This window comes from Equus caballus, chromosome 13, assembly GCF_041296265.1.
Source record: "Equus caballus isolate H_3958 breed thoroughbred chromosome 13, TB-T2T, whole genome shotgun sequence".
Taxonomy (NCBI): domain Eukaryota; kingdom Metazoa; phylum Chordata; class Mammalia; order Perissodactyla; family Equidae; genus Equus; species Equus caballus.
The window spans coordinates 9,309,094-9,328,267 of record NC_091696.1 but is presented as its reverse complement, the minus strand read 5'-3'; the positions used below and the strand labels follow the sequence as shown (position 1 = coordinate 9,328,267).

Genomic DNA, 19,174 nt, shown 5'->3' with positions numbered 1-19,174 from the left:
ATCTGCTATATCTCACTCCTTTTTCCAACCCACCTTTATGTCTGTGGTTTTCTACAGGTTTTCATTTTCCAATGGTTTCTGTGGTTGTATTGCTTCTTCCTGCCAACTTAGCCCAATTAGAGAGGGAGCTCCCTAAGAGATGTTCTCATCTCCTTCTTCTATAACCCTCAGTAGCAGTGACTAAAGAGCTCACACGCCCCTGACCCTTTACTGAAATTGTGGGATAGAGACTGTGGCAGTGGAGCTGTGGAGAGAAGGAAGAGGAAAGGGGACACTTACTCAGAATGCTAGGTTCTGGGGGGGAAGCAGGACTTGTGAGGGGTGATGAAAGCTAGAGATGTGAGGGTTGGGTGAGGGCCTGCACACATATCTGTGTGGGAGTACATGGGAGGGAGGGAAGATGATAGTGGAAGGAATAAACCTGAGATAAGGAGGCACTTGAGCTAAACTAGCGATATAACTTCACCTTCACATGAGATGCTTCTTTCAAATAAATATGGTTGTGACTCAGACACCAGGCCGATGAGTGAATGACAGCCTGATGGTGCAGGCAGGACAGGCCTCCTGGGTCCTACCTGGCAGAAGGGATTAGCCTTGGGGAATGGAAGTCTCTTTCCCAGAAGAAAACGAGGGAAACATAAACCTCTGATAGGTTTCTCTTTCTCTACCCACAGATCCTCTATTTCATCGTTTCCTTGCCTGACAGCACCATCCATCGGGCCCCAGGACCCCGCACTGCCTCTATATCTGCCTGCGAGTCCGCAGAATCTCCCTCCCTCTTATCCTCTCTCCCCAAGGAGCTCGCCAACCTGACTCATCTTCTGTACTGGCCTCCAACCCCAGGGGATGAAGGGGACATTTTGGCCTCCACCAGCCCCCAGACCTCCACCTACCGCCTAAGGGGTCCTGCCCAGGCCAGCTATGCCCTAGGAGGCTACCTGGAGGCCATCCTTGTGGCCAGAGACCACCGGGGCAGGCCCAAGACCCATGGTGGGGATCTGTTTCGGGCACAGCTGCTGGGTCCTGGCTTGAAGGCGGGGGTCCCTGGGGATGTCCAGGATCTGGAGAATGGCACATACCTGTTGTCCTTCCCACTCCTCTGGGCTGGGCAGGCCCATGTACAAGTGCGGCTGATCCACTCCAGTGAGGCAGTTGGGGTTCTACAAAGAATCTGGAGAGAGAAAAGGGCCACAGTTGATTTTAGAGGGTATTTCCGGGGACCCACAGGAGCTGAAGAGACTGTGATTTGTAATGTTGACCCCCAGTCAACTGGAGCGAAAGGGCCTACCTGCCAGTACAGGGATGTGGTTTCAAGTGAGCTCTGGTTCTGTGCTCAACCACCTACCCTGCCCTGCAACTCTTTGGTCGGACACTCAAGTGGGAGTTACCTGAAAGTGACTGTACCACATGATGAGGCCCTGCTGGCATGGTAAGAAACTCAGAATCCAGGATGTCTGCCCCAACCCTAAGCCACACCTTTCCTTCTAAATATTGTCCCTGTGACCCAATGCCCTTCCCTCAGTTTACATCACTCATTTACTTATACTCTCATTCAACACATGCTTATAGAACACCTGTTATATGACAGACATTTCCAGACTGACATATACTACATTATACCAGTCAGGCTATCAATTGATCTGAGGTTTAAAGGAAAAATATGAATTATCCAGGGAAGATAAGAGATAAGGTATTCAAGACAGAGCAAACGACATCAGGGCAAAAGTGGCTTGAGTGTGTCATGCATTTATCTAAATTCCTATCTTCACTTAGATTTTCATCTGAACATTTCCTATTATTTTGTTAGATCTTCAATTATTTAAATAGATTTTAAAAATATTTGTCCAGAACTTTTAGTCATTCTCAATGTAAGAGTTGGTGTGAATACCTGGGTCTGCCATATTACTAGGAAAAGGAAGTCTCCATTCGATTTCATTTGTTTCTGCTGGTATCTTCAACATTTGTTACTCCTGTTTCTATTAGGATTTCCTACCTTTTTCTAGTTTCATGATCCAGAACAATTAATCCATCTATTTCAATCTTTCTTATATAGAGTGAAAATTGTTAAGACTATAAATTTCCTTCTGACTACAGCTGAAGCTGTATCCTACAATATTTCTATGAGAGCTTCATTTTCATTCAGTTTTATATGTTTTATCATTTCTACAGTGAATTCCTCTTTAACTCACAAATTATTCAGGAATTATTTTTAGTTTCTGAATAGAAAGTAGGGAGGTGGCTATCTTTGTGTGGTTTTTTCTTAATTTATTTGCATTATGACTAAAAATAGGGTTTTTATGATGTTGATTCTTTGAAATTTGTTGAGAATTTATTTGTGATGCAGCAAATGCCTAATTTTTCCTTCATATTCTATGTTTCCTTGAAAATAATTTGTATTTTCTATTCCTTCAGAATGGAATTCTGAACCTATTTGATTTAGCTTGTTATTTTTTTATTCCAAACCTGTATATGTTCACTAATATTGTGTCTGCTTAATCTATTAGTTTCAGAGATAAACCTATTATACTGTTTTTATAGATTTGACAATTTATACATTTCAAGGCTATATTGTTTAGTACATTCAACTTTGTGATTGTGTTTTATGTTATTGGTAAATTATTCATTTTACTTTCCTGCTTTTTGTCTTATGTTCTAATTTTTACAATGAATATTGCTATTACAGCTTTCATTTGCTTAGTATTTTCTTGGTATACTTTTTTCATGTCTTTATATTTCAAAATTTCTCTGTGAAATAGTTTCAGGCAAGTCTCTTGACATGACATTGTGGCATTTGTTTAGGTCTAGTTACATAAATCATGGAAGAAACTAGATCCATAAACATAACTAATCTTTTCTAAACATAGTATGTATTCAAACCAATGGGGAACATATTGGATAGTAAATAAAAAGAAAAGAATATGATTAGATCTAAACCTCACAGTATATGCATAAGATCAATGCCAGGGGGATTAAAAACCTAAATGTGAAAAAGCAAACCTTAAAACTCAAAGAAGATAACAGCAAAAAATATCTTTATGATTTTGGCTTAGGAAATATTATTTTAGATATAACAAAGGCACAAATCATAAAAGAAAATATTCATAAATTGGGCAATATATAAATCAAAAAATTTCCATTACAAAAAGTCCCATACACATAGTTTACGTCAAGATATAGGCTGGAAGATGATATTTGTGACACACATAATTGGTATAGGATTAGTACTTACAATAGATAAAGAAATCTTATAAGGAATACTATTCAGCCATAAAAAAAGAGAATGAAATCTTGCCATTTGCTGACCACCTGGATGGACCTTGAGGACATTATGCTAAGTGAAATAAGTCAGACAGAATAAGACAAACACCATGTCATTTCACTTACCTGTGACATTTACAAAACCTAAACCAAGGTCATAGATAACAGAAAACAGATTGGGGGTTGCCAGATGTGAAAGATCGAGGCTGGGTGAAATGGTTGAAGATGGTCAAAAGGTTCAAACATCCAGTTATAAAATAAAGGTCATGGGAATGTAATGTACAGCATGGTGACAATAGTTAATAATACTGTATTGTATATTTGAAAGTTGCTAAGAGAATGGATCTTAAAAGTCTATCATTATAAGAAAAATAGTTTAACTTTAAAAAAGGAATTCTTACAAAACAATAAAAAAATTATACGGCTCAATAGAAAAATGGGCAAAAGATATAAACAGGAAACCACAGAAGAAAAAATTTAAAAATATACTCAAATTCATTAGTAATCAGGGAAATTTAAATTAAAACCAAAATATGATACCATTTAATAATTTTTATACTAACAAATCTTTTTTTGTTGGTAAGGAAGATTGGTGCTGGGCTAACTTCTGTTTCCAATCTTCCCCTTTTCGCTTGAGGGAGATTGTCCCTGAGCTAACATCTGTGCCAATCTTCTTTTATTTTGTATGTGGGGTGCTGCCACAGCATGGCCTGAGAAGCGGTGTGTAGGTCCGTGTCCTGGAATTGAAACTGTGAACGCCAGGCTGCTCCAGTGGAGCACGTGAAGTTAACCACTATGCCACCAGGCTGGCCTCCCTCACAAAGCTTTTTAATCCAACAAAAACAAGTGTGATGAGGATGTGTAGAAATGGAATATCTCATGTACTACTGGTGAGCGTGTAAATTGACATAATAACTTTGGAGAGCAATTTAACAATACCTAGTAAAATTGAAGATGCATATAACCTACCATCCAAAGATTTGCTTTCTATGTAGAAATTGTAGAGAAACTTTCTCAGGTGAGACCCAGGGCACATGTAAAAGATGTTCATTGCAGACATTGTCTGTAATAACAAAATATTACACACTATCTAAGTGACAATCAATAGGAGATGGATAAATGAATTATAGTGTATTGAAACAATAGAATCATATAGAAGTTAAAATGAATAAAGAGCAGCTATATCTTATAATTTTATAATTATAAATCTTGAAAACATAATGAGTCAAGTAACAATACACACATATGATACCATTTATGTAAAGTTTTAAAAGTTGCAAACAATAGTATTTAATAGTTTAGCTACATAAATATATATAAAATGTATAAGATGTGGATGAGAATCATAAACACTTACGATAGTGACTACATCCTTGTGGGTAGCGGAATGGAAAAGGCAGGAGTGTGGAAGGCGAATCTGTGGTAACTTTGATCTATTTCCTTTTTTTTATTTAACTTTTTATTGTGAAATAATTGCAGACTCACAGGAAGTTGTGAAAATAGTATATAGAGTCTTGTGAACCCTTTAGCCAGCTTCCGCCAATGATGACATCTCATATATGTTATATAACATGAAAACAGGGAAATTGACGTTGGTACAAGTCTGTTAACTAGACTTCAGATCTTATTCAGTTTTTACCATCTTTTACATACATTCATTTGTGTGTGTTTGTAGTTCTTTGCAAATTTACCCCATGTATAGACTTGTGTAACCAACACCACAATCAAGATATAGAAATGTTTCATTCATGCTATCCCATTATAGTCATTCCCACACTCCCATTCCTGTCCCTGTCACCTGGCAACTACCAATCTGTTCTCCATCTCTATAGTTTTGTCATCTTAAGAATATTATATAAGTGGAATCACACAGTCTGTAACCACTTGAGATAGACTTTTTTCACTAAGCGTAATGCCTTTGAGATACATCCAAGTTATTGCATGTGTCAATAATCCATTCCTTTTTATTGCTGCCTGGTATTCCATTACATAAGTTTGTTTAACCATTCACCCTTTGAAGGACATTTAGGTTGTTTCTGGTTTATGACTATTATAAGCAAAGCTTCTATGAATATTCATATATGAGTTTTTATGTGAACATCAATTTTCATTTCTCTGGAATAAATGCCTGAGTGCGATTGCTGGGTTGTGCAATTGGTGGATGTTTAGTTTTATAAGAAACTGCTGAACTATTTTCCAGAGTGCTCATACCATTTTACATTCCCACCAGCTATGCCTGAGAAGTCCAGTTTCTCTGTACCTCTGCAACATTTGGTGTTAACACTAGTTTTTATTTTAGCTATGGATTTCTTTCTTTCTAAAGAAAGATCTAATTCAAACGTGGCAAAATGTTAAAATCTGATAGAGCTGGATGTTGAGTATGCAATAAAATAACTTAAAATGTGCATAGAAGGTAGGAGAAGAAGACAGATAACCAGGGTAGATGTCTTTCAACAAGTTGTCCTATGAAGGAAAGGAACCTGATGGAGTTGTAGCTACAGGAAGAGGTAATGGAAGAGGGGCTTAATTCAGTGGAGTAGGTTGTGATTATGTTTATATTCTGGAAAGGAAGAACTCAAGGGAAGAAGTTAAAGATGGTGCAAAAAAGGAAAGTGGTGCCATCTAAAAGATACAGAAGGAGATAGCGTTAGGGTTCAGTGTCACCTCTTCTTGTGAACATGGTAAGGAGGAAGTAAGGATGGGTATAGAAGTTGATATATTTTCTAGTAAGGGAGTTAATATTGAGAGAGCTCCTCTGTAAATAAGGAGGTACTGCCCCCACCTCTCTTTCTCCTGCCCTTGGATGTGAAGAGAGAAAGATAAGGTGAGTGCCCAGTCTCAGCTTTGAGGAATGGCAGAGACATCTAAGTGGAAACACATGAAATGACTGCCCAATAGTATTTCCAGCGTCACCAGAACTGGAGCCCATCAATTCTTTTTCTTTCTTTCTTTCTTTGGTGAGGAAGATTGACCCTGAGCTAACATCCATTGCCAAACTTCCTCTTTTTGCTTGAGGAAGATTGTCACTGAGCTAACATCTGTGCCAATCTTCCTCTATTTTGTATATGGGATGCCACCACAGCATGGCTTGATGAGCAACATGTAGGTCTGCACCCAGGATCCAAACCTGCAAACTCCAGGCTGCCAAAGTAGAGTGCATGAATTTAACCACTATGCCACCAGGCCAGCCCGCTTCAACCCATCAATTCTAGAGACAGCAGTTCATACATTTGTGCAACAAATATTTATTGTTATTTAATAGCTATTTGTTTAATTACAGCCTTCTCAGCAGTTCATAATCCTATGGTCGGAGTTTTTTCTTTCAATTAAAAACATTGTTTTAAATCTACTTCATTAAGTGTAATTTACATACAGTGCAATGTACTTGTTTCAAAAGTGCAGGTCCATGAGTTTTGATAAATGGGTGTACCCATATAACTGTCACCACAATCAAGATATAGGACATTTCCATCGCCCCTAAGATTCCCTTGCGTCCCCTCATGGCCAATTTCCCTCACCCATCTCTAGCCCCAGGCAATCACTGATTTGCTTTCTGAAAGTATATATTAGTTTTGCCTTTTCTACAACTGCATAAAAGTGGGATCAGACTGTAGGCACTGTTGTGTCTGGCTTCTTTGCTCAGTAAAATGTTTTTGAGATTCATCCGTGTTGTTGTTGTACATCCATAATTTTTTCCTTTTTTTGATGAATTGTGTTGCATTGTATGGATATACCACAGTTTGTTTGTCCATTCACCTCTTGATGAACATTTAGGGTTGCTTCCAGGTTTTGGCTGTTATGAATAAATCTACCATGAACATTGAGGTATAAGACTTCTGCAGGCAAATATTTTTGTTTCTCTTCGATAAACACCTGTGTGTGGAATTGCTGGAAGCTTTTTGTTACCATACTTTATTGTTTAGAACAGTTGTAGATTTACATAGAAATTGAGTAGATGGTACAGAGAGTTCCCTTATCTGCTTTTTACCCCCGGTTTCCCCGTTATTAACGTCGTACATTGATGTGGTATATTTGCTACAATTCGTGAGCCAATATTGATGCATTATTATTAACTAAGGTCCACGGCATATTTAGGTCTTTCTGGTTTTAACCTAATGTCCCTTTTCTGTTCCAGGATCTCATTCAGATACTTCATGACACTTAGTTGTCATGTCTCCTAAGGCTCTTGTTGGCTGTGACAGTTTCTCATACGTTCCTTGTTTTTGATGACCTTGACAGTGTTGAGGAGTGTTGGTTAATTATATTGTAGTATTCCAGTCTGTTGGAATTTGTCTGATGGTTTCCTTATGATGAGATGAGGGTTATGGGGTTTTGGCAGGAAGATCACAGAGGTAAAGTTACATTGTCATCACATCATATCAAGGGTACACACTGTCACCACGATTTAGGAGCCTTGATGTTGCCCTAGTCACCTGGCAGGGACAGTGTTTGTCAGATTTCTCCCCTGCAAACCTACTCTCCCCACCCCCTCTTTGGACATCACTCTGTACAGCCCACTCTTCAGGAGTTGCGGGTTATGATCCCTATTGTCTGAGCATTTATGTAACAAAAATGTCTCTGCTGCATGTTCCTTCCAGAATTTAGTGCCAGGAAACCTTTGTCTCTCCTGGCATACTTGTACATTCCCTTTGATCAGAGAAGAACTACATGCTCCAGCTCGGGTGTACTCTTATTACCTGGACTGTTAGTAAACTGAGAGCCAATGGGTGCATTGATTGCAGAAGGTCCTTCTCCCAGATTCCTCATAAGATTTTCTCTTGCTTCCATTATTTTTTGGGAACTCCTTATTGTAATTGCCTGAAACGGTAAATGTGCTAATTGTATTGTAACTAGTTCAAACCCTTTTTGGACTCAGGGAGAGGAGAAATTACAAGCCAACCATTGTATGCCCATTCTGGACTCAAGCTAACACTGGTTGCCTTCCCTCAATGCTCACTCTTGGTGTTTCCCTAGGAGGGTGACAGACAAGGTGCTCCGACAGGGCATTTCTCCAATCCAGATCAGAAAGGCAGCCACAGGGAAAAACAACCTAGGTGAGTGGGATTGGTACATGCTGGGTGGAGGGATGTAGGGGTAAAAGACTTTTAGAGGGGTTCTGTTCCTTGACTGAGAGTTTAACCACAGCCCCCCTGCCAGGTAAGTGTAGCATAGTGGTTAGTAACATGGGCTGTAAAGTCAGACTTCTTGGGTTCAGATGCTACCACTGCCCACCACTATTCTTGATCACGGGTAAATCATTTAACAATTCAGTGCCTCAGTGTCCCCCCTTGTAAATGGAGATAAGAATCATATTTCATGGATTTTTGTAAAAGAATGAATGAAATAATACATGGAAAGCACATAGAAGAGTGCCTGGTATTTTGTAAGCTATAAATGTGAGCTCTGTTCTGCTTTTCCCTTTCCTGTAGCCCTGCCCCCACGGCCCCCATGCTGCCCTGGGCTCCGGGCCTCAAAGCCCTCTGGTTTCTACCACCAAGATGTGTGGCACTCGCTGTCCTGCTCTGGACGCACCTTCTCCACTGCTGACAGAATCCTGGGCTGCCTGGCTGGCCATGTCATCCACATGATTGGGGACTCCACGCTTCGGCAGTGGTGGGAGTATCTGCGAGACACGGTGCCCTGTGAGTGGCTGTGAGGGGAGAGGGCAGGACACCTGAAGCCCCATGTAGGAAGAGGTGAACAGGGAGAGCTCTGAGAGACAAGACTCCTGTGTTTGTGGTAGAGACATGGGGCAGGAGGCTGGGACTTTTCCAAGGACAAATGGGCAAGGGAATCAGAGCTGGGAGGATGTAATTATTACCTTTCCGGTTTAGTTTACCAGAAGTTATGTAATGAGCTCAAATGACAGCAGAAAAAAACACCTTTCAAATAATACAATTTCTGATAATTCAAAAACAGTCCCCCCATTTAGTTTCTAATTAAAAACCCCATTTCCTCTCTTAAGTAAAATCAACATGTCAAGGACATAAAGTCCAAACTTTTGTCTCCCATCCCACCTCAACTTCTTTCTTTCTTTTCTTTTTTTTTTTTTTTGCTTGCTGCTGCATCCTGACCAGCAGCTGGTGGAAATATGGTTCTCTTTACACCTAAAACCCAAGTGACTTCTGCTGAACGCATGTAGTTTCCTCAGCCCCTCCAAAGTCAAATTAATCCGACCCCAAATCTTCCACGTGTACCATTTGTCTACATAGTCAAGATTAATGGGAAACAGAAAACTATCACAATACTTGTGAGTCACCTCTCATTTAGCAAAGAAAACCAATGCTTAGCATCTGTAGTGGTTATTTTAAGTAAGATGATGTCCTAAGCAAGCGGTACCTGGTACAAAAATATTCCAAGTCTTGAAGATATGTGAGGAGGAGGAGGGTGGAACAGAAGAGCTAGCCAGAACGCCCGTCAGACTGGGGCTGCCGTTCATTGATCGTAATCTCTGTGAACTCAATTGCAAATTAGCAGCTGGCTAATTGTATCGCTTGCTTACCGCGTTTTTGAGGAAAGTCCACCTAAGCTTTTATTTCCCATCTCAGACAGAAATCACAGATACATTCCTGTCTTCCTGCAAAGTTTAGAAATTTGCCATACTGTCACCCTCAGTCACTAGGCCTAATTTGTGGTTCCTCTTTATTTTAAAGAGGTGTAATTGACAAACCATAAATAGCACATATTTAAAGCTTAAAAGCTGATGTTATAACATATGTGTACACCCAGGCAACAATCTCCACAAATAAAATAGCATATCCATCACCCAGAAAATTTTCCCCTGGCCTTTCCTAACTCCTCTCTTTCACCCCTCCCACTCCCTCACTTCCACCCTCCTTCCCCAGGCAACCACGCATCTGCTTTATGTCTCACTAGCTTAGTTTGCATTTGCTACAACTTTATATAAATGGAGCCATACGATGTGTACTCTTTTTTTTGTGTGGCTTTTTTGACTCAGCATAATTACTTTGAGATTCATCCACATTTCTGTGTAAGGCATTAGTTCATTCCTTATTTATTGCTGTGTAGTATTCCCTTGTGTGGATATACCATTATTTGAATACCCATTCATCTATCGATGGACCTGTGGGTTGTTTCTAAGTTTTAGCTATAACTAATAAAGCTGCTAGGAATATTTGTGTACAAGTCTTTGTATGGGTATATGCTTTCATTTCTCTTGAGTAAATATCTTAGAGTGGAATGGCTTGATCATGTGATAGATATATGTTTATCTTTTTAAGAAACTTCCAAAGTGTTCTCCAAATTAGTTCTATCATTTTACATTCCCACCATCATGGAAACTCTAGTTGCTCTGTATTCTCACCCATACTTGGAGAAGTCAATCTTTTAAATTTTAACTCTACTAATAGGTATTAGTGTTAATAATGGCCCAATCAAGCATTTTTTATGATGGCTGCTTTAAAAACCCTTTTCAGATAATTCTGCCATCTGACTAACCTGGTTGTTGGCACCTGCTCATTGTCGTTTCTCATTCAGGTTGTGATTGTGCTGGTTGTTGGCATCATGAAGATCATGAAGGATTTTCTGTTGTTTGCAGGACGTTTTGAGCATTAATTTGTGAGACTCTGGATCTCATTTTACCTTTGTTTTCCCAGCAGAGTCACTCTGTGTAGATGTAGTGTGCAGGTCCAGGTGGGTGTATTTTCAGCTCCCTTTTGAGGCCTGCTGGTGCCATCCCAGTGAAAATGAAGCACAGCTCCCACAGCCTCGTTGTCACTGGGTGAAGGTGAAGTTCAGCTCCATATGTTGCCCTGCTGACATGAAGGGCAGGGAGCACAGTGCCAACTAGCGTTTCTGTTCTCCACCTTTTTCTGCTATTTGGCTTCCAGCTGGGAGTGGAGGCTCAGATCCCTCCTGGAGTCAATTTTCTTTGATTTGATGTAAATGTCACTTTGAATTCTTTCTATACTACAAAGAACCAATTAGCTATCTCAGAGATATTTTTCAAAAACACTCAGTAGGTGGAATACATAGAATGGATACTATGTTAGAAAAATTAGTAAGCTAAAAGATTCTTCCAGAATTCGGGTTGTCTCCCTCAGCACTATAATATTCTGTAGAATACTCTTTACCCTGTTATAGTTAATAACTCTTTATATCCACTTTCTCTGTTCAGATTAATGTGCAATTTCTTTCTCCTGATTGGACCTTGACTGAAACACTAGTAATTTCTAGTGATTCAAATTTGACATTTCTCATTTTTATAGCAATAAAAATAGCCCTGCAATTTTAGTGGTTTTACACAATAAAAGCTTATTTCAAACCCACCCAAAGGCCAGTGATTGTTTGGGAGTAGCCTTCCACACTGCTGTCCTCAAAGCTGTGACTTCGGAACCCAGGTCCCTTTCATCCTCTGTCTCCACTGTCCCCTAGGGCTTCCCCAGAGGATCGTCTGCACCCAGACCACGGATAGGGAGAAAGAGAGAGAGAAAGTGAGAGAGAGAGAGAGAGTGGAGGGTTGTATGGGATGCTTTATGTCCAGGCGTGGAAGTGGTGTACATCTTCGTTGCCCAAGTTCCATCACCACAACCTGGTCATGGTCCAAACAGAGAATTTGGGAAACATAGTCTTTAGACAAAGAAAATGAGGTCATGAGCAACTAGCTAGCCTCCTCTTCCCATGTACTTTGCAATGTTTTTCCAATACTTTCCAATGTATTTTCATTAATTTTAGCCGTATCAGTTAACTGTGTTTATATTTTTATAATCATGTAAATATTTTTCTCTTCAGAGTTAAAACTAGTACAGTGACTTAGGTTCTTGTGTAGCTTTTTGTTTTCCCTCCCTCCCACTTTTCCTCCCTCCTTCCCTCCTTTCTTTCTTTGTGTTTTTCTCGTTTTTCATCAATACCTATTTATTGAGCACCTCCAATGTCCGGGCACTGTTCTAGGAATATGGTAGTGAACAAAACAAAAAATCAAGATTGCTGGGGCTGGTCTGGTGGTGTAGTGATTATGTTTGCACACTCCCCTTGGCGGCCCGGGGTTTGCAGGTTCGGATCCCAGGCGTGGAGCTGGCACCATTCATCAAGCCATGCTGTTGTGCTGTGGTGGCCTTCCACTTTAAGTGGAGGAAGATGGGCACAGATGTTAGCTCAGTGACAATCTTCCTCAAGCAAAGACAGGAAGATTGGCAACAGATGTTAGCTCAGGGCCAATCCTCCTCACACACACACACACACACACACAATTCAAGATTCCTGTTTTGTTGTGCGTAAGCTCCAGTGGAAAGTGTCAGAAGCAAGTAACGAAATAAATATACATACAATTCCAGATAGTGAAAAGTTCTGTGAAAAAAATATGAAAATGCAAGATGGAGAGGAGGAGGAAGATAGATTAGATAGTCAGGGAAGGTGCTTCTGAGACAGTTTCTTTTGGGCTGAGTCCAGAATGATAAGAAGGAGCCAGTTATGTGATGATCTTAGTAATAATCTCTGACTCATTCAACCCTCTGCCTCTTTCCCAATTATACCTGTGCACCTGAACACAACTGGAGGAAAACTTTCAACCGTGCTGGCTGCTCCCTCTTGAAATGCATGCCCATGAACCTCCAGGGGCCCTAATGCTGCACAGAAATCAAGGTGGTTCTCAAAATGTGGTGCCCGGATCTACCCAGCATCACCTAGGAGCTTATTAGAAATGCAACTTCTCACACCCCACCCTAGACCTACTGAATCAGAAATTCTGGGGAGGAGCTCTGTCTGTGCTTCAGCATGCCCTCCAGGTGATTCTGATGGGCACTGAATTTCGAGAGCCACTGCTCTGGTCCCAGGTCCCCCAGATATCACTCTCCTAGTTGACTACTTCACAGCTTCTCCTCTCTCCTGAAAGCTGCCTCAACCTCGCACTCAGCTGATGATCTAACATATTTTCTTGAATAAAATGAGGCAACTGGAAATGAAATTCTACACCCTCTTACCACATTTCCTCATCTACCAGCATCAGTATTGGTATTCTCTGTCTTCCCACCTGCTTTTGTAAATTAGCTCTCCATGCTCTTCTCCACGGCTGGTCCTTCTACTTTAGCTCCAGATCTCATCCCTTCTTGCCTACTCAAACACATCTCTCTGCCAGTTTCCCCCTCTGCCTCCTAAATCTTCTTTCCTCTGAACTGCTTTATTTCCATCACATGCCCACCAGCATATAAACATGTGACTTTTTACTTTGTTTTCATGTTCTTAAGTATTTGAGGCAATTACAGACATCATGACATTCCACCCCCAAAATATTTCAGTATAAATCTTTTAAAAACAATATTTTTACACATAACCAAAATAAGATTATCATGCCTAACAAAATGAATAATAATCCTTAGCTCTAATATCCAGCTGATATTCAAATTTCCTCTATTGTCCTTCAAAAATCTATACAGTTGTCTTTTCAAAGCCAAATCCATTCCAGGACCTGGTTGTTTGCTCCCTTGATTTCTTTAAATCCAGGCTAGTCCTTCCTTTCCTTCACCCTTCTTTAAGGAAAAGTCAGGACCAGTTGTCTTGTCAAATATTTCACTTTCTGATATTTCTGATTGCTTCCTTATGGTGACATTTAGTTTGCCCTCTATCTCTTATAAACTGGAATTTAGAGTTAAAGGCTTGATAGATTCAACTTGAGCGTCGGCATAAGTGATGTTGTAAATTCTGTTTTCAGCACGTTGGGGGATGTATAGTATCTGATTGTTTACCATGAGTGATGATAAGAACAACCACTGGATAAGGGGGTAAAAACCCGATCCCTCCATGGTACAGTTATGTTTTCCGCTTTGGACCAGAAAGGAATCTAGTGGTGTTATTTTAGCATTGTATGAATTCCATTAACCATTCTCCTAATGATTTTAACACAACTGACAATTATTGCCTGTATCAATCATTATATACATGTTACAAAAGGGTGATTTTCTAATTTGATTGTTCTTTCTACACTATTAGCTGGCCTTTTTAAGTAAAAATAATGTTTTCTCTCATTAAGTGGAGCTAATAGGTTACCTTGAAAGATAGCTTCTCCTGGGAGGGCAAGAAATGTTAAACTATTTCCCTTTAATTACCAAATTACCATTAAAAGAGCTGGTTTAAAATGGTGGCAAATGACTCCTTTTATGAATATCATTATGGATACATGGATTTTTATAACTTTCTTGTGATTGAACCTCTATTTTATTATAAAATCATTATTTTCTCTAAGTGCTTTCTTTCATTATTTTCTCTAATATTCTAATTTTCACAATCTCTGCCAAGTTTGCTCCTTTGTCCTTTTTGACAGACCTCCAGCATTAGAAAGGTTCCTTGATTTCTGGCACAGAGTTATTGTAGGCTCACTTTGTACTATTCTGCCCTAGACCTGGAATTTGTTGATTCTTCAAGAATTCATGGGAAATTAGAAATTAATATCTGAGCTTTGTAAATGCTCATTATTATTGGGGTATCATTATTTCTAGGCCATTCAACAGACAGAAGATGTAGATAGATGGTAGACAGGTAGATGATAGATGGATAGACTAAAAATCATGAAGTCATATTGACATTTCAAATTGATTTTAGAATTAGTGTTTTATTTTATTTGAATTTATATTTGTATCTAATTTACATATACAAAAATCTAAATTTAAATATATAAACACAATTACTTACCTGCTGTATCCTATCATAGTAAAAAAAAAAGTAATTTCAAAGTAACAATACTGCCATTACTAGTAACAATAAAACCACTGAATGAAGTTGAAAGATCTGTTTATAAATGACCAGGGCTGTGTTGAAAGGACTCAGAAGTCAGCTTCCACTGGACCAAAAATAAAAACAAAAGAGAACATTTGATTATCAACAAAGACAAAAAACTGCAGTGGATTGAAACACAACAGACACGCTTAAATCCACAGATTTATAATGATAACGTTTTGGACAATTTTAGGCAACCAACTTGTTATTTTAATAACTGATAAGTAAAGAGAATCAAGTCTTTATCCTGTCTTTCCTATATAACCAAATGGCAGGAGAGGGGAAATTTCTCTCTATAAAAATATTCCAACTAATAAATAAAGAATGAATGGTAACACTAGAATATCATCATTCTGTAACCCCTAATGAATTAATGGAGTTAGTCCATTATCATCAATAGATGCTCACATCACAGAGTGGAGCTATCCAGACAATATGTGGCTCCTGACGGAAGCACACAATCACTACCTGTGAAGCATTGCTCCCCAAAATGAAACACTGCCCCCCAAAATGGAATCTGAATTTGATCAACCCTCTTGAGCTAACCATTAATTATGGGAAATGCAGAGGATAGAGGAAAATGTTAAACACTATTGATGTTCAAAGCCAACTATGGGAAACTATAGAACAAACAACATGGTTTCTTTGACAAAGAATTGCAAGTGGAAAAAAAAAGTAGGTGGAGGAGGGGAAGCTGATAGATTGAAAAAAATCTGAGAGACCTAACCACCAATCACAATGTGTGAAACTTATACCATCTGAGCCAACTGCAATATTCCTTTGTAATTCTTTTTGTCCTTAGAATGCATCTCCCTAAGTACAAAGAACTGTGTCGTGAAGTCACTTGAAATAAATTCTTTCTCTGTGTGCTCGTTATCAGTTTCATAAATATTTAGGTTTGTGTCTTTCATTTATGTTCCAAGTTTCAGGGATTGCACATTTTAGATTTAATTTTTGAATATGGATATACATGAATAGTTTCATATACATGAAACAAAAGTCAAAACTATACAGAAAATTACTCAGAGAGAAGTCTTGTTTCCATCCCTTCCTCTCAAACTCCATTTGCCTTCAATTTATGGTAACTATTTTGTTGATTTCTTACTATCCATCAGATATTTCTTTTTACAAATATAACCTTTTGTGTATCTGTATGCATGTCCTGGGAAGCAGGGGCTAGAACTTTTATTTGTACAAGAGGATGGTACACAGTCCTGTATCAACCCTTAAGCCTCTTCTCTCCTTCTCCCCACAGCTCTGAAGCCAGTGGATCTACATGGCATATATCAGGTGGGGCCCCTGATGGCGGTGGAGACCGCTCGGGGCATCGTGTTAAACTGGCGAGCCCACAGCTGGCCCCTACGCTGCCTCCGTGCACCAGTGGCCTCCTTGCATTCTGTGGCCCAGGAGCTGAGCGGCCTGGCAGGGGGCCCCCACACGGTGGTGGTGCTGGGCCTGGGTGCTCACTTCACCACCTTCCCTCCATCCATCTTTGTGCGACGACTGGCAGGGATCCGGGCAGCCGTGGCTGCACTGCTGGCCCGGGAACCCCGCACTCTTGTGGTCATCAAACTGGCCAACACCGGCTACAAGTCCGTGTATGGCAGCGACTGGTTCACCCTGCAGATTAACCGGCTCCTCCGAGCTGCCTTTGCTGACCTCCCTGTGGCCTTCGTGGATGCCTGGGAAATGACCTCCAGTCTAGCCCTGCCCGACAACATCCACCCAGGACGGCTTATCGTCAGCAACGAGGTGGACGTCCTCCTCTCCTTCATCTGCCCCGCTTAAGCCCTCCTGCAGGTTTTGGAGCTGTGTGGACGGAGGCCGTCGGGATTGTGAAGAGGACCGGAGACATGATGGGACCCTGAACTAGCAGTGATTCAGAGAAGAGTGATTAACCCAAGACTTACTACCTAGGGTTAATCACTGTTAACATGTTGGCAACCATCTGTTCATACATTTGCCTATGCATCACACATATATGTGTGTAATTCTACATAAATGAGATGATATTTTACATGCCTTTTTCTTTTTTGAGGAAGATCAGCCCTGTGCTAACATCCGTACCCATCTTCCTCCACTTTATACGTGGGACACCTGCCACAGCATGGCTTGACAAGCAGTGCATAAGACTGCAACCGGGATCTGAACCTGTGAACCCCAGGGCCAGCAAAGTGGAGGGTGCTAACTCAAACGCTACACCACCAGGCCGGCCCCATGCCTTCTTTTTAATTCTCTTTTTTGGAAATTTTTATTGGTTTAATTGTAGATTATGCAGTTGTAAGTTATAATACACAGAGATCCCTCATACCCTTTCCTCAGTTTCTCCCAATGGTAACATCTTGCAAAACTGCAGTACAATATCACAACTGGGATATTAACATTGGTACAATCCACCAATCTTATTCAGATTTCCCCAGTTTTATTGTGTTTATTTGTATAGGCAAGTGTTGAGTTTTATGCAGCTTTGTCCCATGTATATGTTCAGGTCTAATTCTTTTTTTTTTTTTTTTGCATTTTGATGAGGAAGATTGGGCCTGAGCTAACATCTGTTGCCAACTATTCTCTTTTTGCTTAAGGAAGGTTGTCACTGAGCTAATGTCTGTGCCAGTTTGCCTGTATTTTGTACGTGGGACATCACCACAGCATGGATTGATGGGCGGTGTGTGGGTCCACACCCAGAATCCAAACCCACAAACCCCAGGCCACTATTCTTGATCCTGGGTAAATGGCTTAACAATTCAGTGCCTCAGTGTCCCCACTTGTAAATGGAGATGAGAATAGTATTTCATGGACTTTTGTAAAAGAATATATGAAATAATACATGGAAAGCACATAGAAGAGTGCCTGGTATTTTGTAATCTTGGCAAGCCATGCTGTGGTAGGGGTCTACCCCTGGGATCTGAACCCGCAAACCCCAGACCGCCAAAGCGGAGGATGCGAACTTAACCACTATGCTACTGGGCTAGTCCCTGTGTCTAATTCTTTAGCATCTGTTTTGTAGCCTTGCAAAGGGAGGAAGACAAGATCTAAGGTTTTCTCCAATGTGGCAAGTCTAATAGGAGAGCCCTGGATAAACTGGGGTCTCAAAGGACTCTATCCTCAGGCTAAGGGTAATATAGAACTATAACCCCAGACCCAGGGAGCACAGTGAAAACTAATTTTGGGAAAATTGCTATGTAGATGGGGCGGGGCGAACAATGTTCGCTAATACTTTGTAACCATAAGCTGGTCCTCATGCTCGTTTTCAGCCTAAATTGACACTACTTGAGTGGCTCAAAAAGTCTCTAGATCAAAGTTAATGTAAGTGGTTCTAGATTCATGTTACCTCCAGACATCTTACAGAAGCAAATACATATGATTTCTGGAGAAACCTATATTTATCTCAGATCTCAAAGAATTTTCCACAGATAGTATTACAAGGGTACACTCCCAAGATAATACTACAAGAGCTGTTCACATTTAGAAATCATGAAACACACAAGAAACAAGACACCAAGAGTGAGAAAGAGCAGAAAAAACAGCAGAATTAAGAGTACAAAAATTTCAGATATTGGGATAACTAGAAAAAAATCATAAAATAAGTATGTTTAACCACCTTAATAAAAGAGGGCTTTAAAATGTAGATAAAAGCAAGAATATTTGAAAAAGAACAAAACAGAACTCCTAAAAAGAAAAATATAACAATTAATTAAAAGCTTAGTGGATATTTAAAAGACTGGACATAACTGGAAAAAGAATTGCAAGTAAGAACTGAAGAATTTATTCCATGCCAGCCCAGAAAGAGAAAAATAAATGGAAAATATAAAATAGATGTTAGATGTGATTGAAGTCCCATAAGAAGAAGAGAAAGGGAATGAGGCAGAGGCTACATATGAAAAAATAATGTCTGAGATCATTCCAGAACTGTTGAAAGACATCAATTCTCAGGTTCAAAAAACTTAATGAAGTCCAAGCAAATTTATCAAAAGATAAATTGCCATCTAAACATTTCATTAAGAAAAAATCTTAAAAACTAGGTAAGGAAAAAGTCAGATTTCCTCCAAAGGAAGAACAGACTGACAGCTGACAAGATCTGAAACCATGAGACTTCTAGAAGAAAACATAGGCAGTACGCTCTTTGAGATTGATCTTAGCAGCATATTTTCAAGTACCATGTCTGACCAGGCAATGGAAACAAAAGAAAAAA

General features: G+C 39.8%; 1 protein-coding gene across 2 annotated transcripts in view; it reads left to right on the top strand.

Moving 5' to 3' along the window:
- The window catches only part of LOC106781127 (NXPE family member 3), a 37,408-nt gene extending 18,744 nt beyond the window's left edge, over positions 1 to 18,664 (top strand). For both annotated transcript variants that reach the window (XM_070231676.1, XM_023616865.2), the window contains 4 exons: positions 675 to 1,429; positions 8,233 to 8,312; positions 8,688 to 8,900; positions 16,241 to 18,664. In XM_070231676.1, coding sequence (XP_070087777.1) covers positions 675 to 1,429; positions 8,233 to 8,312; positions 8,688 to 8,900; positions 16,241 to 16,773 — 1,581 coding nt within the window. In that variant the 3' untranslated portion in view covers positions 16,774 to 18,664. The remainder of the gene's footprint in view (positions 1 to 674; positions 1,430 to 8,232; positions 8,313 to 8,687; positions 8,901 to 16,240) is intronic.
- The last annotated feature ends 510 nt before the right edge of the window (positions 18,665 to 19,174 follow it).